The 26507-nt window shown below is 39.7% G+C and overlaps 1 protein-coding gene across 6 annotated transcripts in view; it reads right to left on the bottom strand.

Annotated features, from left to right (window-relative positions):
• Nucleotides 1–18341, bottom strand: part of STARD9 (StAR related lipid transfer domain containing 9) — a 160612-nt gene extending 142271 nt beyond the window's left edge. For 5 of the 6 annotated variants that reach the window (XR_005216474.1, XM_037834177.1, XM_037834176.1 and 2 more), the window contains exons 1-3: nt 18259–18341; nt 12559–12628; nt 10708–10824 (exon numbers count right to left, since the gene is read on the bottom strand). Coding sequence is in view for 4 of the 6 variants with exons in the window: in XM_037834177.1 (XP_037690105.1) it covers nt 10708–10824; nt 12559–12628; nt 18259–18305 (234 nt within the window). In the remaining 2 variants the exon portion in view is untranslated. Of the gene's footprint in view, nt 1–10707; nt 10825–12558; nt 12629–13591; nt 13638–18258 lie in introns of those variants that run through there. The other variant, XM_037834178.1, reaches the window with a different exon arrangement.
• Between the last annotated feature and the right edge of the window lie 8166 nt (nt 18342–26507).

The raw sequence follows: 26507 nt of genomic DNA on the forward strand, positions 1-26507 counted from the left end.
GCTTCTTTGACAGTAAGCAAGAGACGTATTCTGTGTATTGTTTGGTGTGCAGTGTACTGTGAAAACTAAACAAACATTAAAACAACCACCACCACAAACACATTGCTGCTATAATTTCAGTTTTGGATTCAGTAGTTGTAGGAAAGAAATCTACTCACACAATTTTTTATCTGGCAAAGCTACAATTATGTTTTAGCCAAATAACAGACCATTTAACAATAAAGATTCCCAAGAGAAAAGCAGCAATTCCTTTCCACAAAAGGCTGGGTAGCTTTCTTCCTGGACATGGTTTTTGTTGACTCAGTCTGCACTTGTTTTCAACAGCCACTTACAGTCCTTTGTGGTAAAGCTGAGCTAATACTCCTCATGGAAAGTTTTACAAACACAGAATTCACCCAAACACAATACACTTGAGCAGAGAATTCCTGCTCCAACAAATGTTCCAGACCAGAATAAAGGGAGGGAAGCTAGTTTTCCAAATTGAGCATGCTGATCCCACAAGGATCACAATCAAATTCAGAGAAAAGATTTTTCAAATCTAGTTCAGATCTTAGAAAAAATATTGGCCTCACTTCTCTACTATTGTGACAATAGGGTAATTAAACAGGGACCCAATCCACAGCACTCCTGAATTCACTCACCTTCTAGGTGCCAAGTGCTGAGCTAGGTACTTTACATTTCCTCCGTATAGTAACTGTTTGAAGCATATATTACTATCCCTACAGAGATAAAGAAACTAGATCTCAGAGAGGTTAAATAAATTCTCCAAAGTGAGTCAGCTAATAAGTGGCCATGCCTGAATTCAAATCCAAGTCTAATTTCAGAAGAGAAGCAGATTAACAGACTCAAGCCAGGTGAAACGTAGAAAATTTTTGAAGAAAAGCTTTGCTGCATGTCCAAATATTAACAAAGACTGAAAACCCAATTGAGACCAAATTTGACCTGCCTTAACAATGGGGAGCTGATGACACCAGTGTCATGGGGTAACAGACAAGACAGATGAAGTAGTCACCTACTGTAGTCTTTTTTCATTCTCTCTTCCCCTTTCACCCTTTCTCCTCTCCCTCAATTTCCATCTCTCCCTTTTCTCCTACCCCCCTTTTATTCCTTTTTACATGTAGTGTAGGGAAGAATTTGAACTTTACATTCAGATATCCCTGTGTTCAAATCAAGACTCACTTCTTACTGACCTTAGACAGATCATGTAATCTCTCTAAGCCTAAGTTTTCTCAACTATAAAAAAGGGATACAATCCTCTACTTCTTAGGGTTGTTGAAGAGATTATATCAGATAATAAGTGTAAAGACACTAGCACACCAGTAATAGGCAAAATGGGATTTCTTAAAAGTTTGAAAGTCAGTGAGGCTTAGTGGAAATGGCATACAATTTGGATTTGGACAGTCTTGGACTGAATCCTTGGCTCCATCACTTAATGACTAAGTAATTCGGGGCAAGTGTTGTAAACTTTATATGCCTCAGTTTCCTTATCTATAAAATGGAGTAAATAACAGAGATCTAATATATTTTAGGGGACAACCAAATGAGATGATAAATATCTACTATTGTATCTAGTCATCAATAGGTATTTAACAAATAAAGCTCCCATTATTATTATTACCATTGTGGTGATAAATTATTCTCTTGAACCTATCAGAACTTACGGTAGCTGACTTGTCCTATAGTGACCCATGGCTATTGACACTTGATCTATTTATTCAGATGTGTCACCATTAAGGACCGGGAAGTACCAGAAGCCCTAAGGGATTTTAATCTTGAACTTATCTTCTGAGGCTGTAAAGCAGATATAAAAAAGGAAGGTAGCACATTACAATGTAATGAAGACCACCCATTAAGAAACATGGGAGCAGACTCGCTTGGCCCTTAACTGCCTGTATAACCCCATGAAAGTCACATGGCTATATCTGTAACATAAGGTGGTTAACCTAGATCAGCGGCAATATCTACAAACAAATGATTGTCATATTTCGGGATGTGTCACTGAAATCTAGCAAGTAGAGGCCAAGGATGCTACTAAACATCTACAATGCACAGGACAGTCACCCACAATAAGGAATTATCCAGCCCAAAATATCAACAGTGCCAAGACTGAGAAACCCTGGTCTAGATAACAACTAAGTTCCCTTCAAGCTCTAACAGTCTAAAAGACTATGATGAGGTAGAGCCAAAACTGAATAGGTAACATTCTTGTCAATATCTGTCTACAAATGGCTTCTTGTGATATTGCTCAAACCCCCATCAAGGCAAAGAGGAAAAAAATTCCCTTATGTATGGTTATTCTAAACTCAATGCTATATTTCTGAGAATGACAGCAGTCCTTCCTTCACTCCAAGGAAGAGTTTCAGGGATAAAAGAAGCACTGTCCTGTAAAGTCCTCCAGTTGATTCCTCACCCTTTGCAGTTAGAATCAGTGCTTCCAAAGCCATGAGACTGCTTTCAGGAGAGATAGTTTAAGATTTATACAAGTCTGGATCAAGGTCAAAAGAAGATGTGATACAACGGCATAGAAAAATCTTGACTGCATTATGTTAAGTGAAAGACGCCAAGACTCAAAAGAATACATAAAGTATGATTCCATTTAAATAACTTTCTGGAACATGCAAAACTATAGGGATATAAACAGATCAGTAGTCGCCAGGGCCTGGGGTAGGAGGGGAGGAGTGTGACTACAAAAGAGCATGAAGGAATTTTTGTTGGGTGATGGAACTGTTTTATACCTTGATTGTGGTATTAGCTGCATGACTGCATATGTTCATCAAAACAACTGTACACAGGGAGAACCTAAGGTGGTGGCTAGGTGAGACGGGGCAAAAAAAAACACCTCCGTGAAAAATACTAGATAAAAGCCAGAAAGTGACCCAGAACACCAGTTCCAGCAATGCACCAGCCAGACAAGGTCTGCTAAATCCACAGGTACCATGCATTTGGTGAAACCAGGAGTCTGCATTCTGAAACGAGTGAGTGAGCCGGCTGACAGTCCAGTGGCCGCACTGTGGTGTAGGGAAACCATGGGTTGGCGTTTCGAGATGGACTAGTTCTTTCAAAAAAAAAAAACAAACAAAAAACCCAGGAGTGGCTGCAGTTACAACAGTGAGAACCATGCAGTGAAGCATGGCAGGAGCGGGCTACGCTAACCTCTCGGTGTCTGGCATGGAGGATAGCCCGCTGCTGACTGCCTCAGGGCCAGGGGGGCAGAGGGAAGCCAAAAGGAGAAAGAAACTGAACCCCTTGCAGCCATCTCCCCAGCGGGATGGGAACGCTGCTGCCAGGGGCCGGAGCTATAGCCCAGAGGCGCGAGGAAACCCAGTGTGACGGGGAGTGTCTCCCACAGCACCACGCACACACCACAATATCGGCCGTGAACAGTGGCCTTTAGTGCACCCACAGCAAATAATAATTGTCCCAGAGCTGAAAAGACGGAGCTGCGCGAAAAGGGGGAAATTAGCACGCCCCATTCAACCATCTTTACAGCAGGCTGGGAAAGCCCCTACATGGCCCAGCGGCCCAGGGCTTCCCTGGAGGGCCGGCACGCACTTGTGACGTGGCACAGCCTTCCCTCAGCAGAGGTCTGGGAAGAGCACGGCTGAGAAGGGGGCCCACTCAGAAATTCCAGGGACCCTACACCAATACCAAGGACTTGTGGGTCAGCGGCAGAGACAATCTGTGGCAAGACTGAAATGAAGGCTTAGACTCTTGCAACAGCCTTAAATCTCCAGGAACACCTGGGAGGTTTGATTATTAAAGCTGCCCGGCCTCCCTAACCACCCAGACACATGCCCCACATTCAGGGAGGACAGCACCAACAACACACCCAAACTTAGTGCACCAATTGAACCCCACAAGAATCAGATCCCCACACACCACAAAGACAAAATTGGGGAGAACTGACCTGAGGGGAATAGGTGACTCACAGACACCATCTGCTGGTTAGTTAGAGAAAGCGTATGCCACCAAGCTGCAGATCTGACAAATTAGAGACTGGTATTTTTTATATCCAGAAAGAACCCTATCAAGTAAAGCAAATGCCAAGAGGCCAAAAACAACAGAAAATCTTACAGTGTATGATAAGACCAGACGATATGGAGAACCCAAACCCAAACACCCAAATCAAAAGATCAGAAGAGACACAGTACTTGGTGCAATTAATCAAAGAACTAAAGTCAAACAATGAGAGCATGGCACAGGATACAAAGGAAATGAAGAAGAGCATGGCACAGGATATAAAGGACATCAAGAAGACCCTAGAAGAGCATAAAGAAGAACTTGCAAGAGTAAATAAAAAAAATAGAAGATCTTATAGAAATAAAAGAAACTGTAGGCCAAATTAAAAAGACTCTGGATACTCATAATACCAGATCAGAGGAAGCTGAACAATGACTCAGAGTCCTCGAGGACCACAGAATGGAAAATGAAAGAACAAAAGAAAGAATGGGGAAAAAAATCAAAAAAAAATCAAAAAGGATCTCAGGGATACGATAGATAAAATAAAACGTCCAAATTTAAGACTCATTGGTGTCCCACAAGGGGAAGAGAAGGGTAAAAGTCTAGAAAGAGTATTCAAAGAAATTTTTGGGAAAAACTTCCCAAACCTTCTACATAATACAAATACACAAAGCATAAATGCCCAGTGAACTCCAAATAGAATAAATCCAAATAAACCCACTCTGAGACATATTCTGATCAGACTCTCAAATACTGAAGAGAAGGAGCAAGTTCTGAAAGCAGCAAGAGAAAAGCAATTCACCACATACAAAGGAAACAACGTAAGACTGAGTAGTGACTACTCCGTGGCCACCATGGAGGTGAGAAGGCAGTGGCATGACATATTTAAAATTCTGAGAGAGAAAAATTTCCAACCAAGAATACTTTACCCAGAAAAACTCTCCTTCAAATTTGAGGGAGAGCTTAAATTTTTCACAGGCAAACAAATGCTGAGAGATTTTGCTAATAAAAGACCTGCCCTACTTCAGATACTAAAGGGAGCCCTACTGACAAAGAAACAAAGAAAGGAGAGAGAGATACAGAGAAATTTAACAGACATGTATAGAACATTACATCCCAAATCACCAGGACATACATTCTTCTCAAGTGATCATGGATCTTTCTCCAGAATAGACCATATGCTGGGACATAAAACAAGCCTCAATAAATTTAAAAAAAAAATGAATTTATTCAAAGCACATTCTCTGACCACAATGCAGTACAAATAGAAGTCAATAACCATCAGAGTTTTAGAAAATTCACAAACAACTGGAGAGTAAAAATGATGGGGAGATTAAAACATTCCCGGATAATCAAAAGCTGAGGGACTTCATCACCAGTAGATCAGTCCTATAAGAAATGCTAAAGGGAATTGAGCAGGCTGAAAGGAAGGACACTAAACAATTGACTGAAAAACCACATGAAAGAATAAAGATTTCCAGTAAAGATCGCATGGTAAATATAAAGACCAATACTACTGTATTTTTGATTTGTAACTCCACTATTTACTTCCTACAGGGTCTAAAATACATAAACTGTAATGATAAATCAGTGGTTTTGGACTCAATGTAAAATATGTAATTTTTGACAAGAACTACATAAAGGTGGGGGAATGGAGGAGCATAGGAACATAGTTTACATGTCCTATTGAAGTTAAGTTGGTATCAAAGAAAAACAAGATTGTTATAGATTTAAGAGGTTAAATTTAAGCCCCACAGTAAACACAAAGTAAGTATCAGAGAATATGACCATACAGATGAGAAGTAGAGTATGGGTTACGAGAAGTGGGGGAAGGGGCAATGGGGAGTTAAGAAATGAGTGTAGGGTTTCTGTTGGGGTGAAGGGAAATTTCTAGCAATGGATGGTGGGAAGGTGATAGCATTACAACATTCTAAATGTGATTAATCCCACTAATGGAATGTTAGGGAGGAGTTGGAATAGGAAGATTTAGGCTGTATATATGTTTCCACAATTGAAAAAAAAAAAAACAGACAGGCTAAATAGATAATGACAATTAAACAATTAAATGCCAAGGATGATCCTGGATGGGATCTGAGGATGGAGGAGAGGAGGCTCAAAGGGACACAGTTGGGACATAAGGAAAAAAAAAAAAAAAGGAAATATAGAATCTAAGCTTTGTATCAGTGTTGAATTTCTTGAACTTCTTAGCTGCGCTTAATGGGATTGCATAAAAAAATGTTCTCGTTCATGGGAAATGTATATGTGAATTGTTTGTTCAAGGATGTGTGCAGCTTGCTCTCATATGTTCAGAAGACAGAGCAACAGATGATGGATGATAGGGAAGGAGAGAGGGAGGGAAAGAAAGAAATGGTGGCGTGACAGGATATTAAAGTTGGTGGATTGGGGTATCGGGGAAGGGGTGTCAGGGTATGCTAGAGTTCTGTGTATGGGGTTTGTATGGCTTTTGCAACTGTTCCTGTAAGTTTGAATTTATTCAAAATAAAATTTAAAAAAAACTGTACACTAAAGAATGAATTTTACTATATATACAGTATACCTCAATAAGACTGACCCCCCACTCCCAAAAATAAGGTCACCAATGCTGTAGAGACAATTTCTATCCTTTAGGAAAGGATGAAGTGGATGACATCTGAGTCCTTTCCCACACCAAGTCCTATGATTGTAATGGCATTCTGCCTCTCCTAAGCCCAGCGGCCTCAGCACCATAGTGATTAGGGTTAAGTCTGTGCTCCAATTTCTGTGTTAAAGTGATGAGGCCCTCTGACTGGATCATGTGGATATGAGTCCTATCTCCATTCTGGAACCTCTGGCCCTGCCCCAGCCTGTGACAGAGGTTCCTTCCTTCTATGTCCTGACCTCACTCCCCTTGGCACTGATTATAGACAATTCATAAATACGCTGGAATAACCCTCAGGAGACACTGGTTTTTATCTCTCTACACAGGCTTCCTGTCTGGATCTCCTTATTAAACTTCAAATCAGGCAACAGAAACAGCATATTTATGGATTCCCCTCCTCTAAGACCTACTGGACTTCCACTAGATTATTTTTATATACTCAAGCACTAAATAAATGTAAAACATGAGCCTCACATTTAAACTAATACACTTTCCAGATTACTGACCTATCAAATATTACACAAAATAGTTAATTCTTCTTATATACAGAACAGCACAGGGTATGCTGTGACCAGTGAAGTCTGAAACAGTCACCAGAATGTTCATACTTTTTGCTAACAGAAAGCCCACCATGTTCTATGTTACAATACATTCACAACTATGGACTATTGTAGGAGTCCCATCCTCTCTTATTGAAAGTCAGTTCCTTTCCTGGCTCATCTTGGTAGGGTCTCAATGAAATGGTTACAAATACCAGCACCAGATCCCGCACACACTGCTGGGATAAGAAACCAAGGGCCACAAGACAACCCTGGACCTGCCAGAGCCCTTGTATTTCAAAGGACAGAGAAGACCAGGTAGAGGCCAGGTAATGTCCACACTGCCCTTTCCTTCTGAGCATTCACAGCAAACACACTGTGACAAAGAAGGTGGGTGCTCATTTTATGGCAGAAGGGGCCCACAGAGTTGATAGGCTCCACAGGGTATAGGTTTTTCTTTCCACAAGTTCTACTCAGAAGGGAAGAGTGAGGGAATTAGACTTCAGTAGTTCAGAACTACTCAATCATCATGTCTGCAAAAACTCGGTACTGTCTCCTCTAAGTCACTCAAACTTGATAATGTTTTCCTCTGGCATAATTAGAAGAAAAAGCTTCACAAAAAACTAAAATACTTGGCAGAAAATTCACTTTGACTTTTTATTTGAAGGTATATCAATGATAGGCACTGATGGTCCAGGGTTCTCCCCAAAAGATTTTCATTTCCAATAGTATTTGCCAAGGACACATTCCTGTAGTGTTTTCTTTCATATGTATGATGATACTGACCCACCAAAGGCCAAATAAATGGTTTTTCTAATTTAAGGGATGGATTTTCTCAGAGAGTACCCTGGTGGCTATTGGGGTTCACGAGGGCTACTGTCTGTGGCTACAGACATGAGTAAAGCACGGCTTACTGGCCTCCTGGAGACTGAATGCATGACCCTTAACTGTGCTCAAGCCAGGACATCTGACCTAAAAAACAACTGCTGCTTCACAGAAACAGAGAGTAGTCCTGTAGGCCCACATGCCAGAACTGCTGCCTCAGAAACTTGTGACAGAGCTAAGCAAAACTACCAGAGCCTAGGTTGTCTATACTTCACATCCAGGCACAGGAAGGGTGACCAATGGCCTCAGCTGGCAAAACCTTGGCTGGAACTTGGCAGGTGAACTCACCGCCCTCCCCTCTGCATGGGACCCGACTCGCAGGGATGTAAATCTCCCTGGCAACGCAGGATATGACACCTGGGGATGAGCCCGGACCTGGCATTGTGGGATTGAGAACATCTTCTTTACCAAAAGGGGGGGATGCAAAATGAAACAAAGTAAAGTTTCAGTAGCTGAGGGATTCCAAATGGAGGCAAGAGGTCACTCTGGTGGGCATTCTTAACATACTATATAGATATCCCTTTTTTGGTTTTAGTGTATTGGAATAGCTAGAAGGAACTACCTGAAACTATCAAATTGCAATCCAGGAGCCTTGATTCTTGAAGATGACTGTATAACTATGTAGCCTACATGGGGTGACAGTGTGATTGTAAAAACCTTGTGGATCACACTCCCTTTATTCAGTGTACAGATGGATGAGTAGAAAAATGGGAACAAAAACTAAATGAAAAATGAGGTGGGATGGGGGGAAATGATTTGGGTGTTCTTTTTTACTTTTATTTTTTATTCTTATTTTTATTCTTTCTGGTGTAAGGAAAATGCTCAAAAATAGATTGGGGTAAAAATTTTACAAAAAATGTCCCCCTAGAGATTTAGTCTTTCCAACTTTGCCTCCCCCCAAATTCTCCTAGCATTTTATCATTAACTCTTTCATAATGTCACAAGAACAACAACATTTAATTCAGCCTTACAGTGTGCCAGGTCCTGCTCTAAGCACTTTACCTATTTTTTTCTCATTTATTCCTCACTACAAGTCTACGAGAGCAGTACTGTTAAGAAAAAAAAAAAAAAAAAGACTGTGTTGATGAATGCATAACTATATGATGGTACTGTGAACAGTTGATTGTACACCATGGATGATTGTATAGTATGTGACTATATCTCAATAAAACTGAAAATAAAAAATATATTAAAAAATTAAAAAAAATTAAAAACCTTGGCTGGTCCTCTCAATCCTCAGACAGAAGATCAATAAAATTCTCCTCCTACATACTTTTCAGACTGACAGACCAGCTGTCTGGCCCTTTCACACTCAGCCTATGAGCACAAACACAAGCCTAAGGCTCAAAGAGGAAACCAGCCTCTAGGATTCCTGGGTCCTTCTGACGCATTAACACAAGACCAAGCCTGAGGAACAAAACACTACCTGTACTAATTTGTACCCACCTGAACCATACTGCGGCCCAGCTCTAAATGTATATACCTTGTCTGAACAAGGAATCTTTTCCTATCTCCTTTGCTCTTTCTGGAACAGATGCCTCTCACTGCCATTTCTCACATCAAAACACTATTAATTTTTTTTATTATTTTTTTTTATTTAATTCAGTTTTATTGAAATACGTTCACACACCATACAATCATCCATGATATACAATCCACTGTCCACAGTATGATAACATAGTTATGCGTTCATCACCACAATCTATCTCTGAACATTTTCCTTACATCAGAAAGAACCAGAACAAGAATAAAAAATAAAAGTGAAAAAAGAATACCCAAATCATCCCCCATCCCACCCCATTTGTCCTTTAGTTTTTATCCCCATTTTACTACTCATCCATACACTAGATAAAGGGGGTGCGATCCACAAGGTCTTCACAATCACACTGTCACCCCTTGTAATCTACATTATTATATAATTGTCTTCAGGAGTCCAGACTGCTGGGTTGGAGTTTGGTAGTTTCAGGTATTTACTTCTAGCTATTCCAATACATTAAAACCTAAGAGGTGTTATCTATATAGTGCATAAGAATGTGCACCAGAGTGAACTCTCGACTCCATTTGAAATCTCTCAGCCACTGAAACTACTTCGTCTCATTCTGCATCCCCCTTTTGGTCAAGAAGATACTCTCAGTCCCATGATGCCAGGTCCACATTCATCCCCGGGAGTCATATTCTGCATTGCCAGGGAGATTTACACCCCTGGGAGTCGGGTCCCACGTAGCGGGGAGGGCAGCGAGTTCACCTGTCGAGATGGCTCAGTTAGAGAGAGAGAGGGCCACATCTGAGCAACAAAGAGGTACTCAGGGGGAGACTCTTAGGCACAACTACATGCAAGTTTGGACTCTCCTTTGCGGTAATGAGCTTCATAAGGGTAAGTCCCATGATCGAGGGCTCAGCACATCAAACTGCCAGTCCCAATGTTTGTGACAACATCAACACCAGTCCAGGTGAGGATGTCCAACACATCCACACCTTCCCCCAGATCCTCAGGGCTGGGGAGGGGGAAGCTGTAAATATATTTTTTATTATCTGCCCAAATTACTCTGGGATGAAAACACCATTAATTTTTGACCGAAATATCCTAAGTAAGAAAAAGCCAAGGCCGAGATTCGTTGTTCATTTCCCAATAACTATCCAGTTATAAAGAACTGAGGAGAATGAAGGAAAGATAAATTATATTACCACATCCTGAGATGCATACTGGGGGTCTTCTGGATTGACTGACCAGTAGCAGTAATCAAAACCAAATGCCACAACCTTCTCCCGGGAGTCCCCAAAGCCATCTGGTCGATCAGCCACCTGAAAATGAACATAGGATAATGTTTTCTCTATTTTAATTTTAGAATCTGGCCAGAGGCATTTGATTCCTCTGTTATAGCTACAGAGACCTAGACAGGTCATGACAATGTGTATGATATCTAACTGAGAGAAAAAAAATAACCTTTGTTCCATCTCTTTAGATGCAAATATAGCCTCAAAGAACTAAACTTGTCTGTCTACCATATTAGTTCTGCCTACTTATGAACCAACCATATGAGGCATAGGATAGCTTGGGAGAGAAAGACTTTCTTTCTCTAGGCATCTTCCTATGACTACCATTTCTCCTCTAAGTATCTCTCCAGAGGGTACCTAGAGTCCATGAGTAGTTCAGCCCCTGGGACTCAGAGGCCCCATTAACCTAAGGGTTTCACGTAAGTCCCTGGGGTATCTACCCCAAGTGAATTATAAGCTGGGTTGCACAGAAAGGCCAGGACCAGTCCAACTACCCAAGGTAGACAGGCGCAGAGCCAGAGTTTGGAATCGCACTAACTCAAGTACTGGGAAAAATAGCATTATTCACAGAAATGCCTTGTCTTACTATTTAAAATTTATACCCTAGACAGGGAGAGATCACCCCTGGCACTAGCCACCATGAACTATAGAAGAATGAGGCTGTCAGAATGACTAAGAGATTTTTAGTCGACAAATGACCTCAGGAAAATAAGCAGCCAGGGACGTGTGTAGGGGGCAGATTAGAGTTTGAACTTGGCCAGGATTTATTCTTAAGAATCAAAAATATGGGCTCTCAGAACAAAGCAGCTGAAGTGATTAGGCAACAGAGATATAAACAAGAGATGGCAGAAAATAAAAGGTCCTTTATCCCCAGAGAACTGCTGTTGAAAGTTTGGCAGGTCCCATTCTCTTTTAGCAGAGACCTACAGACGAAAGGAAACAGATCACATCACAGGAGTAGCAGAGAAGCACACATGGCTGGGAGGCCTGGGGTCCAAGTAATCCTCATTCCTTCCAGTCAGCTTTCTTAGCTCTCAGGAATGCTGAGTACCGCCTGCAAGCTGACTACAGCAGAAGTCACATGGCCAGCTTCCCCTTCTGTCTCCACCTCCCCAAGGCCCAGAAAGTGTTCTAATGAAATCCCTTCTATCTTGTACTGGCCTGGTGAAAGGAGTAACAGGATAGAGGAAATTAGCACTGGAAGGGAATTGGGGAAAAATTTTCTAGTGTTTGTTCAATTATAACTTAAAGTTCTATCAGATCTTTGAAAGAGAATTTGTTACCAAACTCATGCTAGTGACCCTTGGGCATCAGAATTGAACTGCATGTTCATATAACCAAAACGACTCCTGTACTAGGAGCTAAAATCTCCAATAATGCCTCCAGATTAAACAATATCAATTGAGAAGTTTGGCAAAAGTCTAACTGGTGGTCAGCTGAATTCAACATATACATGGATTGCCCTCAGCATAAGTTAATCTACCTGTGGCTCCATACTTACTTTCAAAGCAGCTACTGACCAGTTTTCAAAACAACTGTACCCTGTTTGCTATAGCAGCTACATCCCCTGTACTTCTTCCCTGCTTTGTTTTTATATTTGCTTTATAGTTGGTCCACACCCTTCCCACAATTCCCCTTACACGCCCTTTCCCTTCCATTCCCCCACTTTGAACACATTCACATACATGTCTTCACCCAGAAGCACCTATAATTATACTAGCTCCTCCATGGAAACAAAAGCGAAAACAATTTCAGGCTTACCTTTAAATTCCTGATTTTTGCCACTTTGCCATCAACTTCCACAATAATTCTGCCCCCTTCTTTGGTCTCCCTGAAACAAGACCAAACCCAAATGAAAATAAACTTTTTTTTTTTTTTTTTTTTTTTTTTTTTGTAATCAAGAAAAGAGAAGCTTAGGGTGAGAGTGCCCAGCACTAGTGGGACAAATTATCTCCATACTGCATCCCCATAACTGGAGTGCCTGTCTCCAAAAGTACCTGGAAGCATCACATTAAGCAGTCCCCTGGCTCCCCTAGATCATCTGGCTCTGTAACAGCTAACAGTCACCATTTATTTATTGAGCACCCTCTATATGCTAGGTGCATTACATACTGTCCTTCATATTATACAATCCACCTAATATACCCTCCTGACATAGCATCCTGATGTTTCCTCATTTTTACATATGGAAGACTAACAGAAAAATCATGTAACTTGTCCAAGGTCACACAGCTAATAGTGACAGAGCTGAGATTTAAACCCAATTTTCTTTGACCCCAAAGCCTGTGCTCTTAGCTATACCTTAGAAATCAGGATCAGAAACATTGGAGATCATCACTGGCCCAATATGCAACATAACATTTCTCTCATTTTCTCTGGAATTATATTCACTGATAGAAATGAAAAGGGTATTGCAGTTCTCTCTATGGAGGCCCTGAGAACATATTTCCCAAATCTTTTCCTTCTATTATACTAAACTGGAAAGAGAGTTAAGATCCTTAAGGGTCTTTCTATGTTGCAGTTGTGTAGTAACTAACACTGCTAACAACTAATCAATCCCTAAATTCATTTTAAGGGGATTAATCCAGATGACCCACATTCCTGAAGTCCAAATTAAACGGAATGTACTCCATTCTAAATAAGAAATCATTTTTCATAACCTAAAGAGCTTCAGCTAAGAAACCCAAGGCCAAAATGTTAATAGATGAGAATTAAATCCATTAGCACCTCCTCCACTACAATGACCTAGCAATTAAATTACCCCCAGCCTGAGACCTGCAAGTTGAGAAAATACCTTCACCCTCATTTTTAACTCTCCTCAGGCTTCCCAGGACATGACCCTGACGATTGCAGGCAGAGCGAGACAAGGGCCTTTAGACTGAGATTACTTTTTGAAACCTGTCAGTGAGTCTGGAATAAAGCCTTGGACAGAAAATTTCCCTCTCCCAGATAATGACATTTCTGTTACCTAAATTTCCTTGAGACCCTGATGTTCTTTCTCATGTATTTCATATCAGACAGTATTTAAGGCAACAGAAATACTTTTAGGTCCTCAGACCATTATGGGCTAAAACTGTCCTCTCTCCTCCCCTGCCCCTTGTCCCAGCCCTCAGCCCTCCTAAAGAGAATTTTTCATCTTTGGTGTTAACATTTTACAAGTTTACACTTTTTTTTCCTTTCTGTATTTTAATGTTCATTTATTACCCCATCACCCACTATAAATGTGATACAGAGATAACAGTAAATTTGGAAATTACAGAAAATAAGAAGAAAAACTCATGCTATAATTTTTTTTCAAATCTATCATCTAATTGTTTTAAAGTATGCCCTTCTATGAGGATTCATCTGGGACTCTTAGGTATAAAGCAGCAAAAAAATATATAAAAACTCTTGAACTTGACTTCTTGGCAGAAACAGATGACACTGTAGAAGGGTGAGATGCTGCTCTTTCCCTGCTTGGGCTGCTGCCATTGATAGCCTAGTGCTTCCAAAATATTCTAGAACAAAATATGGGCTAATTAAAATTGAATGGAACAAAAAGAGAGGACACCCACCTCAGTTAGAAAGCTGGCCTCACAAGTACCCCAATCCTGCCTGGAGCTAGGGTCCCGAGTTCAATTTAAGCCTACTGAGGAGGAGTCTTAATCAAGGCAGAGGGAGCAGCTATTACCACTTGCCTCCAGGTCCTGAATTCTACCCAACGCCAGTTATTCCTTAAGGTTAAAGGTATTGAGCAGGAAGAAGTCCTCAATTATGTATTTACCCCTAGGGTAATATTTCTCAAAGTGTGGCCCACAAGCCCCCTTCAACAGAATTATAGGGGGTAGGGAACTAAATTCGAATTTCTGTTTTGGAGGACCAGGAATTACAACAAGCTGCAATATATCAAGCTCCCTAGGTGTGTTTCATGTGTACTCTAGCTTGAGCAGCACTGCCCTATAGAGGAAAATAACCAAGTCATTACCACATGATAGGTAGTCATTTGTAAAACTTTGAAAAAACAGAGAGTTGAGTATAGGGAACTGAGGAATAAAAATAGTTGTTAACTTCATAGAGCTTAGAAATGACACCTCAAGCATAAGCAACAAAAGAAAATAATAGACAAAGTGGACTTCATCAAAATTTAAAACTTTTAAACTTTTGTGCGTCAAAAAAAATTTTTCAAAAAAAGTGAAAGGACAACTACAGGATGGTAGAAAATAGTTGCAAATCATAATACGCAAAATATATAAAGAATGCCTACAATTCAACAACAAAAACACCAAAAACCCAATTAAAAATTGAGCCAAGGACTTGAATAAACATTTATCCAAAGACAGACAAATGGCCAATAACCACATAAAAATATGTTCAACATCACTAGCCATTAGGGAAATGCAAATCAAAACCACAATGAGATAACACTTCACACTCACTAGGATGGCTATTATTAAAAAACAGGAAATAACAAGCGTTGGTGAGGACGTGGAGAAACTGGAACCCTTCTGCACTGCTGGTGGGAATGTAAAACGATGCAGCCACTGTGTAAAATACTTTGGCAGTTCCTCAGAAAGTTAAATATAGAACTACCATATGACCCGGCAATTCCACTCTTAGGTATATATACTCCAAAGAATAGAAAATAGGGACTCAGATACTTGTACACACTGTTCATAGCAGCATTATTCACAATAGTCAAAAGGTAGAAACAACCCAAGTGTCCACCAACAGATAAATGGATAAACAAAATGTGGTATATCCATACAGTGGAGTATTATTCACCATAAAAAGAAATGAAATTCTGATAATGCTACAACATGGATAAACCTTGACAACACTATGCTAAGAGAAATAAGCCAGATAAAAAAGGACAAGTATTGCATGATTCCACTTAGATGAAATATCTGGAATAAGCAAATTCAGAGATACAAAGCAGATCAGAGAGGATACCAGGGGCTGGGGCTGGAGAGGGGGTGGGCAATAAGAATGGAATTATTGCTTAATGGATATAGAGTTTCTGTTTGGGGTGACAAAAAAGTTTTGATAATGGATTTGTGATGACAGAACAATACAATGTAATTAATGCCACTGAATTGAACACTTAATGGTTAAAATGGCAAATCTTATGCTATATATATGTTACCACAATAACTTTTTTTAAAAAAAGAAAAACTCATATAGCTATATAGATTGGCCACTTAAATTGAGTCAGGCTATAAGTATTTTTAGTGTATTATTTCATTTAATCTTTACAGAAACCATTTAGTTAGGTATCCCTATTTTACAGACCTAAAAAAAAAAAAAAAGCAGAGAGGAAATATAAAGTTTTGACAGGGCAGTGGGGAATGTTCCAGTTCTAGTCCTACTGAGGAAACAAGGCATTATATTGAGAAAGTATAACTTCTCTGTATTCTCAAGAAGGAGCAGTGTGGTCTGGTGAACCAAATCCTGGCTCTATCTACTTTTAGACCTTAGACAATTCCCAGTCAGGACCATTTTCTCATCTGTAAAAACAAAAAAAAAAAAATGAAAGCTTGGACCAAATGGTCTCTTAAGATTTCTTCCCAAGTACAACATCAGATTTAATGACTTTGAGTCTGTGCCAAAGACTTATTTGAAGATTAGTGCAAACCAAATAATCAGCAGATTCCCTACATTCAGATGAGTATCAGTGAAGATGGTGGAAGTTAACAAATGCCGAAATATAACCTCCACATTGTCAGGGTTCTGTGAGAGAAGGGTAGTGGTCTGGACTTTCTGGCTGGGGTCACATTGCCTTTACCCATATCTGCTCCCAAATCTGTGCTCCTGAATCTTCAACCTGCTACAATCTACTCACCTGTGGCTATCTGCAGTTTGGGCCTTTTACCACTCGCTGCACAAGGCTCTTATCTTGAGCTAAAAGAAAATACGCTTTTGTATTCTTCTTCTCCCTCCCTCCCTGCTTTGTTTGATGAAATATGTTATTCTCAACTGTGGCTGCAAATAACAACCCAATTTCAACATCATTTTCTTAATCTAATCAGTGCTATTATAGACTCCTTGTTCCTCTTCCCAAGGAACTGAGAAGTTACTGTTGAGAGTGGTCAAAGTTGTTACTGAGAGGACAATCCTTTCCCTAAAAGAACAGTTTTGCAAAAAGAGGAACTGCCAGAGGCTGCCTCCAGGAAAGCAACTATACTTATAAAAAGCCCCCAGCCCTGTGCCACCACATCCAGTTGTGCAGAAGCCAGGTGTCAAAAACTATTTACCAATCTAAACACAGTAGTTCAGGCACAGGTTACTTTTCTTTTTTCTTCATTGTACCTCCTCTGCATTTTCCTACTCTTTTTTGTTTTTCTTGCTTTTCCTGCCATCATATTTCTCTCCTTTTTTTCCTCTCTTCACTATTCTGTCAACTGCATGACCTTTCAAAGCCAATCACCCCCATATTAGAACAAACTTAATTCCCATTAATGCCAAACTTTCTTCTGGGAGACAGTGCCCTTCTTGACCCTCCTGGCCAATTATCAAGCCATCTTTTAAACTTCTCCAAATATTCCAATATGTCTTCTTGTCCCAAACCACACTTTGCTAGCTGTCTCTTCCATCACTCACTGCCCTCGACCACCACCAGAACTTATCTCTGTTCCCTAACAGCCTAAGTCCTTTGCTCTTGATGTTCTTACTACATAGAACGCTCTTTATACTTTACTTTCTCCACCTGTCAGCAAAGTCTAGTCGGTCTTTTTTAAAAAACGGTTCAAACACTTAACACTTCTGCAAAGCCTTGCCTAACTTTCCAAACCTACAGTAGAAAATTAGTGAAGAGGGGAAGAAATTACGTTTCTAGACACTGGATGCCTCAAGAGCTAAGAGATGCAGGATCAGATTCACCTGAGGAAACAGGCACTGACCACGTCGAGGGAAGGGACTAGAATAACTTTCCCCACTTCACAGCTGTCGGGTATAGAATGCAACCGCGATCTCTTTGGGCCTCAATTTCCCTCTCACGCCCTCGCACTCTGCCTTTCTCCGCATCTTCGCAAAGAAATGTGCACCCAGGAACACAAACTATTCTACCTCAGACCTCACAGGTACTCCAGAGCCACAAAAAAGAGAGACTGCGAGTCCCTCTCCGCGTACAGATGCTCCCCCAGCTCTGTTCAATGTGCCCAGCAAGAAAGGCCCACCCCCGCGCCTCTGGACTTGAGACGCGGACCCTAGAAATTCCGCTTAGGCTGGCGAACCGCCAGGGACCGGGAAACAAAGCAGCCCACCCCGGAGGCCACCAGAAACAGCTATCCGCCGGGGCATGACGCGAAGGTCGATCCTAGACCCCGGTCCGGCCAGGCCTTTTCGGTTTCCGGACCCTGCTCCCCCACCCCTCCCAGCCACTTTGTGTCCGATTCCTCTACGCCAGAATTATTTCAGGGAGAAAAGGGGACCTCCCGCTCCTTGCACTCAGTGGACGCCTCAGATGCCCACTCCCGCTAGACTCACTTTTTGCTGAGAGGCCGGACCCTCACGGCTACTCGCACGTTCGCCATTCTCCGGCCACGGCCCAAGCCCTGCAGATCCGCCCAGCTGCTGCATCCCCGGCCCCAGCCCCAGCCCCACGAACAGCCACAGCCCGAGCCCAGCCCCACCCGCCCCACGCGCCTCTTTGTACAGCCCCGCCCAAGCGCGCGCCTCAGCCCTAGCGAGGCGGTGTCTATCCAGCCTCAGCCAATTCTGAGCCAGATGGGCGGGAAGACGTCCGACCACGCCCAATCACCCTCCGCCTTGCGGAATGACCTCGCCCAAGCGCTCTCCTCAGCCTGTGCCGGGGCGGGGGGAAGGAAAGGATGGGGGGGCCTGCCGAGCCGTAGCCAATCCTGAGTCCCGCGGGAAGGAGGCAGGCGCAAATCCGGTCTGAGGGTGGCCAAGCCCCTAGTGCTAGGAAACAGTCGGCTTCCGTTTCAGTTTTCTCGGGCTGGATGTCAGTGTTACATAGATTCAAGTAAATTCCTTAATTTTTTAAACACTTTAAATATATCTTTAAACATTTAACATTTTTTAAACATTTAACATTTTTTAAAACATTTTCAACCTTTATTGTGATCTCATATGTGTAAGATTAAATTTCCCATTTATTAAACTGCTTTCAAACTGCTGTACCAGCATCACCACCTTCCATTACCAAAACTTTTCCATCGCCCCAAACAGAAACTCTATGCCCATTAAGCATTAATTCCCCAAAAGGTAACCCATTATCTACTTCTGACTTTATGAATTTGCATATTCTAGTTATTTCAAATGAGTGAAATTGGGCATATGCCCTTTTCCGTCTTTATTTTAATAATTTAATTCTTTTTAAATGTAAAATATACAGAACAAAAATCATTTAAACCATATTAAGTGGACAATTCTTCAACATTAAGTGTCATTACTGACATTACATACATGTCATTACATGACATTATTGTCATTAAGTGGCATTATTGTGTAACATGCACCACTATCTATTTTCAGACTATTTTCAACATCCTGAACCAAAACTCATTAACCAATAAACTCCCTATTCTCCCCTTTTCCCACCTCTCGTAACCACTATTTTTCTTTCTGTCTCAATGAATTTGATGATTCTAAGTACTACATGGAAGAGAAGTCATACAATATTTGTCCTTTTGTGTCTGGCTTATTTCACTCAACATGATGTCTTCACGGTCCATTCATGTTATAGCATGTACTAGCACTCCACTGATTTTTATGGCTAAATAATATTTCACTGCATGGATATACCAATTTTGTTTATCCATTCATCAGTTGATGGACACTTGGGTTGTTCCACTTTTTAGCTATTGTGAATAATACCCCTATGAGCATCTGTATGTATGTATCTGTTCAAATTCCAGCTTTCAATTTTTGGGTTATTTGTATATAACTAGGAGTGGGATTGCCAGGTCATATGCTAATTCTATGTTTAACTCTCTGAGTACCAAGTTTTCAAAGCAGTTGCGCCATTTTACATTCCCACCAGCAATGCAGAAGGGTTTCTAGTGGGTGTGAGGTGGTAGCTCCTTGTGGTTTTGACAGGCATTTCCCTAGTGGCTAAGGATGTTGAGCATCTTTTCATGTGCTAATTGGCCATTTGTATATCTTCTTGGAGAAATGTCTATTCACGTCCTTTGCCCATTTTTATATTGAGTTTGTGTTTTTAATCTTGAGTTGTAGGAGTTCTTTAGATATTCTGGATATTAAACCCTTGTCAGATATATAATGTCCAAATACTTTCTCCCATTCTGTAGGTTGTCTTTTCACTCTCTTGATAAATATTCTTCAATGCACTAAAGTTTTAATTTTGAGGAAGTCCCTTTTATGTATTTTTTCTTTTGTTCCTTGTGTGTTTGGTATAAAATCTAAAAATCCATTGCCTGCTACAAGGTCCTAAGGCTATATCACTATGTTTTCTTGAGAGAATTTTATAGTATTAGCTCTTATATTTAGGTTGTTGATCCATTTTGAATTAATTTTTTGTATATAGTGAGAAGTAGGGGTCCAGATTCATTCTTTAACATGTGAATTTCCTGTTGTCCCAGCACCATTTATGTAAGACACTAGCCTTTCCCCATTGAATGGACTTGGCACCCTTTTGAAAATCAACTGGCCAAAGATGTGTGGATTTATCTTTGGACTCTCAATTCTATACCATTGGTCCATGTTCTAGTTTGCTAATGCTGCTGGAATGCAAAACACCAGAAATGGATTGGCTTTTATAAAAGGGGGTTTATTTGGTTACACAGTTATAGTCTTAAGGCCATAAAATATCCAAGGTAACTCATCAACAATCGGGTACCTTCACTGGAAGATGGCCAATGACATCTGGAAAAACTCTGTTAGCTGGGAAGGCACGTGGCCAGCATCTGCTCCAAGTTCTGGTTTCAAAATGGCTTTCTCCCAAGATGTTCCTCTCTAGTCCTCAGCTCCTCAAAAATGTCACTCTTGGTTGCTCTTGGGGTGTTTGTCCTCTCTTAGCTTCTCTGGGGCAAAAGTCTGCTTTCAAAGCCCATCTCCAAAATGTCTCTGTAAGCTGAAGCTCCTCTCTCAGTTCCAGTGCATTCTTCAAAGTGTCCCTTTTGGCTGTAGCTCCTCTTCAAAATGTCACTCTCAGCTGCACTGAGTTCCTTCTGTTTGTCAGCTCATTTATATGGCTCCAGTGATTTAATTTAGACCCACCCTGAATGGGTGGGGTAACACCTCCATGGAAATTATCCAATCAGAGTCATCACCCACAGTTGGGTGGGGCACATCTCCACGGAAACACTCAAAGAATTACAATCTAATCAACACTGATATGTCTGCCCACACAAGATTACATCAGAGATAATGGCTTTGGTTTTGGGGACATAATACATTCAAACTGGCACAGTCCATACGTTTATCATTATGCCAGTGACACATTGTTTTAATTACTATAGCTTTGTAGTAAGTTTTGAAATCAGGATGCATTAGTCCTCCCATTTTGTTTTCTATTTCAAAATTGTTTGGGCTATTCAGGGATTCTTATAAATCCACATACATTTGAGGATGAGTTTTTCCATTTCTACACAAAAAAAAGGCTACTGGACTTTTGATAGGGATTGTATTGAATTAGTAGATCACTTTAGGCAGAACTGACACTTAATATTGTCTTCCAATCTGTAAACATGGGATATCTTTCCAATTATTTAGGTTTTTTAAATTTCTTTCATCAATATTTTATAGTTTTCAGAATAAAAGATTTTAACCTCCTTGGTGAAATTTATTTTATTCTTTTAGATGCAATTGTAAATGGAAATGTTTTCTGGATTCTTTTTCAGATTTTTCTTTATTGGTATATAGAAACTGAATTGACTTATATCTGTTTATCTTGTGTCCTTCAACTTTGCTGAATTCATTTATTAGAGCTAAAGCTTTCTTGTGGATTCTTTGGGACTTTTTAATATATAGGATCATGTCATCTGCAAATACAGATATTACCTCTTCCTTTCCAATTTGAATCTTTTATTTCTTTTGCCTAATTGCTCTGCCTAGAACTTCCAGCACAATATTGAATAACAGTAACGACACAGGGCATCCTCGTATTGTTCCTGATCTTAAGGGGAAAGCATTCAGTCTTTCAAAATTGTGATAATTGCAGTGGGTTTTTTCATAAATGTCCTTTATTGTGTTGAGAAAGTTCCCTTCTGTTCCAAGTTTTCAGAGTGTGTTTATCATGAAAAGATGTTGAATGTTGTCTAATGCCTTTTCTGCATCAATTGAGAAGATCCTGTGGTTTTTCCCTTCATGTCTTAATGTGGTGCATTACATTGACTGGCTTACTTTGTTGAACCATCCTTGCATTCCTGGAATAACTCCCACTTGATCATAGTACATAATCCTTTTAATATACTATTGGATTTGGTTTGTCAGTAATTTTTTGAGGATTATTTCATTTATCTTCATAAAAGATATTAGTCTCTAATTTTATTTCCTTATTGTATATTTATCTGGCTTTGGTATCAAGGTGTTGTTGGCTTCATAGAATGAGTTAGGAAGTAATCCATCCTCTTCTATTTTTTGGAAGCGCCTGAGAAGATTGGCGTTAAATTTTCTTTGAATGTTTGGTAGAATTCAGCAATGAAACCACCTGGTTGTAGACATTTCTTTTTTGGGAGAATTTTAACCACTGATTTTATCTCTTTATTTCTTACTGGTATGTTGAGAGTTTCTATTTCTTCTTCTATCCGATTGGAAAATTTGTAGGTTTCTAAGAATTTGTCCACTTCATCTGGATTTTCTAACTTGTTGGTATATAATGTTCAGAGTACCCCTTTCTAGTCCTTTTTTATTTCGGTAAGGTTGGTATGAATGTCCCCACTTTGATTCCTGATAAAAGTGGTTATTTGAGTCCTCTCTCTCTTTTTCTTTGTAAGAATAGCTAAAGGTTTGTTGATTTTATTGATATTTTTAAGAAACCAACCTCTGATTTTGTTGATTCTTCCTATTGTTTTTCTATCCTCTATATATTTATCTCTGCTCTAATCTCTTCTATTACCTCTCTCCACTAATTTTGCATTAAGTTTGCTCTTCTTATTTTAGTTTCTTTAGGTATGAAGTTAGGTTGTTGATTTGTAAACTTTCTTCTTTTTCAATGTAGGGACCTAGAGATATACTGCATCCTATTAGTTTTGGTATGTTATGCCTTTGTTCTTATTCATCCTAACATATTTCCTAATTTCCCTTGTGATTTCTTCTTTGACCCATTGGTTGTGTAAGAGTATATTGCTTAATTTCCACATATTCATAAATTTTCCACTTTTCCTTCTGTTGTTGATTTCTACCTTTCTTTTGTAGTTGTCTGAGAAGACACTTTGTATGATTTCCAATATTTTAAAATTTATTAAGATTTGATACATGGTTTAATGTAGGGTCTATCCTGAAAAATGTACCACGTGCAGTTGAGAGGAATGTGTATTCTGCTATTTTGGGGTGGAGTGTTCCATATATATCCATTAGATTTAATTGGTTTATAACCTTCTATTTCCTTACTAATCTTCTGTTTTAAATGTTCTATCAATGATTGAAAGTGGTATATACAAGTCTCCAACTATTATTATGGAGCTATCTGTTTCTTCTCAATTCTGTCAATTTTTGCTTTACATATTGTGGGGCTCTGTTTTGGGATGCATATGCTGATACTCATATCTTGTTGCTGGATTGAAACTTTTATCAATCTGTAATACCCTTCTTTGTCTCATATTTTTTACTTAAAGTCTATGTTGTCTGAAAATAATATAGCCATTCCAGCTCTCTTTTGATTAGTTTTAATGCAATATCTTTTCCACATTTTACTTTCAACCTCTTTGTGTCTTTGTACCTAAAGTGAGTTTCCTATAGTCAGCATGGATGGATCATGCTGTTTCATCCAATCTGCCAATCTCTGCCTTTTAATAGGGAAGTTTAATCCATTGATAACTACGGTACTAACTGAAAAGACAGGATTTTCTTCTGCCATTTAGCAATTTTTTGTATGTCTTGTATGTTCTTGTTCCTCAATTACTCCATTATTGTCTTTTTTGCATTTAGTGAGTTTTTTTTTTTGAAGCATACCAGTTTTGTTTTGTTTTGCTTTGTTTACTTTTTAAAATTTTAATTTGAAATAATTCCTAACAGGAGAGTTGCAAAAATAATACAAACCTCATAGAGACAACTCAACATATCCTTACTCCCAAACCACCCCAGATAACCAGCATCAATTTTAACATTTTGCCCCTTTTGACATTTCTATCTATCTATCTATCTATCTATCTATCTATCTATCTAACTATCCATCTATATCTCTATCTCTATCTCTCTTCCTTCTGAACATTTGAGAACAGGTTGCACAAATCATACATCTATCTATCTATCTACCTACCTACCTACTACCTACCTACCTATCTACCTTCCTTCTGCAACATTTAAGTGCAGGTTGCACAAATCATACTTCTTGAACACATAATGCTTCCATGTACATTCCTATGAACAAGGATATTCACTTACACAATTAAGTGCAGTTATAAGGTTCAAGAAATTTAACCTTGACATAAAGCTTACATTTGATAGTCCAATTTTTTCTTATGTCCCAATAATGCCCTTTTGATCTTGTTCTCCTCCATTCTTAGCTCGCATACAATACCATGTATTGCATCTAATTGTCATTATCTTTTTGGTTTATCTTTCTTTCTTTAATTGTGGAAACATATACACAACATACATCTTCCTAGCCCAGCCCCTCCCAAGCATATCATTGATGTTGCAGTATTCTCATCACCATCTATTAACTGAACTTTCTCTTTCCCCCCAAACAGAAACTCTATACTCATTTTGCATCAACTCCCAATTTCCCCTGTCCCCAGCCCCTGGTAATCTGTGCTCTACTTTCTGTCGCTTTGAGTTTGCATAGTCTCAGATATTTTCTTTGTGGTTACCATGGGGCTTAAGTTTAACATCCTAAATCTTTAACAATCTCATTTGCTTTGATACCAATTTAAGAATTTCAATAGCATACGTAAACTATGTTCCTATATCCCTCTGCCCCCCACCTTTATGTAGCTCTTGTCAAAAATTACATATTGATACATGAGTCCAAAACCATTGATTTATCATTATATTTTATGCATTTCTCTTTTAGATCCTATAGGAAGAAAAAAATGGAGTTACAAATCAGAAATACAATAGTACCGATTTATATTTACTGATGTCATTATCTTTACCAGAGATCTTTATTTCTTCCCGTGGCTTCAGTCAATTGTCAACTTTCAACCTGCAGAACTCCCTGTGGCATTTCTTGTACGGCTGGTCTAGTGGTGACAGAGTTCCACAGCTTGTGTTTATCTGGCAATGTCTTAATCCCTCTCTCATTTATCAAAGAATTTTACCAGATACAAAATTCTTGGTTGGCCATTTTTTGCTTTCAGCATTTTAAATATGACTTCCCATTGCCTTCTTGCCTCCATGGTTTCCAACGAGAGATTAGCACTTAATCTTATTGAGGCTTCTCTCTTGTGGCTTTCAGAATTTTCTCTTTATCTTTGGCATTTGACAGTTTGATTTTAACATGGCACGGTTTGGGTCTATTTCAATTTATCCTGTTTGGAGTTTGTTCAACATCGTGGATGGATATATTCATGTCTTTTATTAAATTTGGGATGTTTTCACAATCAGTGTTTCCTTGGATATTCTTTCTGCTCCTTTCTCTCCTTGTTGTCTTTCTGGGATTGCCACAATGTACATATTGGTACCCTTAAAGGTGTACCACAGGTTCTTCAGGTTCAGTTCAATTTTCTTCATTCTTTCCTTTTTCTGCTCCTCAGACTGAATCATTTCAATAGTCTTATCTTCAAGTTGCCTGGTTTTTTCTTTTGCCAGCTCCAATCTGCTGCTGAACCCCTCTAGGGAATTTTAAATTTCTGTTACTGTGGTCTTCAGCTGTTTGATTCATTTTCATAATTTCCATCTCCATCTCTCTATTGATAATTCTCTTTGTGTTAATCTTTTTCCTGATTGCCTTTAGTTCTTTGTTCATTTTTTCCTTTAGCTTTTTGAGCATATTTAGGACAATTTTTAAAAGGCTTTGTTTGGAATGTCCCAGGTCTGATTGTCCTCATTGATGGTTTCCAATGTTTTAGACTTCCCCTTTGCCTGGGCAAATCTGTTTCTTTGTATGTTTTATAACCTTTTGTTGAAATCAGGACCATGGTGCAGATGGATCTCAGCTCCAACTCCAGTTTCTCCTTATAGTCCTTAATCAGCTGCACTTTCTTGTCAGAGGTGTTGGTCTTCTGCTCCATGCTCAAGATGACTCTCCAGGTGGACCTGTTGCCCCTGACCACATTGTTGTAGGCCAATGAGAGCAGGTTGTGCTCTTCATTGAACAGCTCAGCACCCTGCTCCATCAGGGCTTCATGCAGGTGGCCATGTCATCGTACCATTCAGCCTGCTCAGCCAGCTTTGCTTTCTGGATCAGCTCTGTCTTCTCCACAGTGAGCTGGGGACAAGTGGCTGGAAGAAGTGAGCGTGTGAGGCACGGAGTGTGGTGAGCAGTGACCCAGATCAGGAAGAGCTGTAGTGTACCGTTTTGATCCCCTTCTTCTTTTATTTACATATTTTAGTTATTTTCTTAGTGGTTAATATTGTAATTACAATGAACATCTTAAAGTAATAAACATCTTAAATTAGTAGTGAACTAGTTTGACTAGTTCCAACCT

This window comes from Choloepus didactylus, chromosome 4 (assembly GCF_015220235.1).
Source record: "Choloepus didactylus isolate mChoDid1 chromosome 4, mChoDid1.pri, whole genome shotgun sequence".
In the NCBI taxonomy this organism is placed as follows: domain Eukaryota; kingdom Metazoa; phylum Chordata; class Mammalia; order Pilosa; family Megalonychidae; genus Choloepus; species Choloepus didactylus.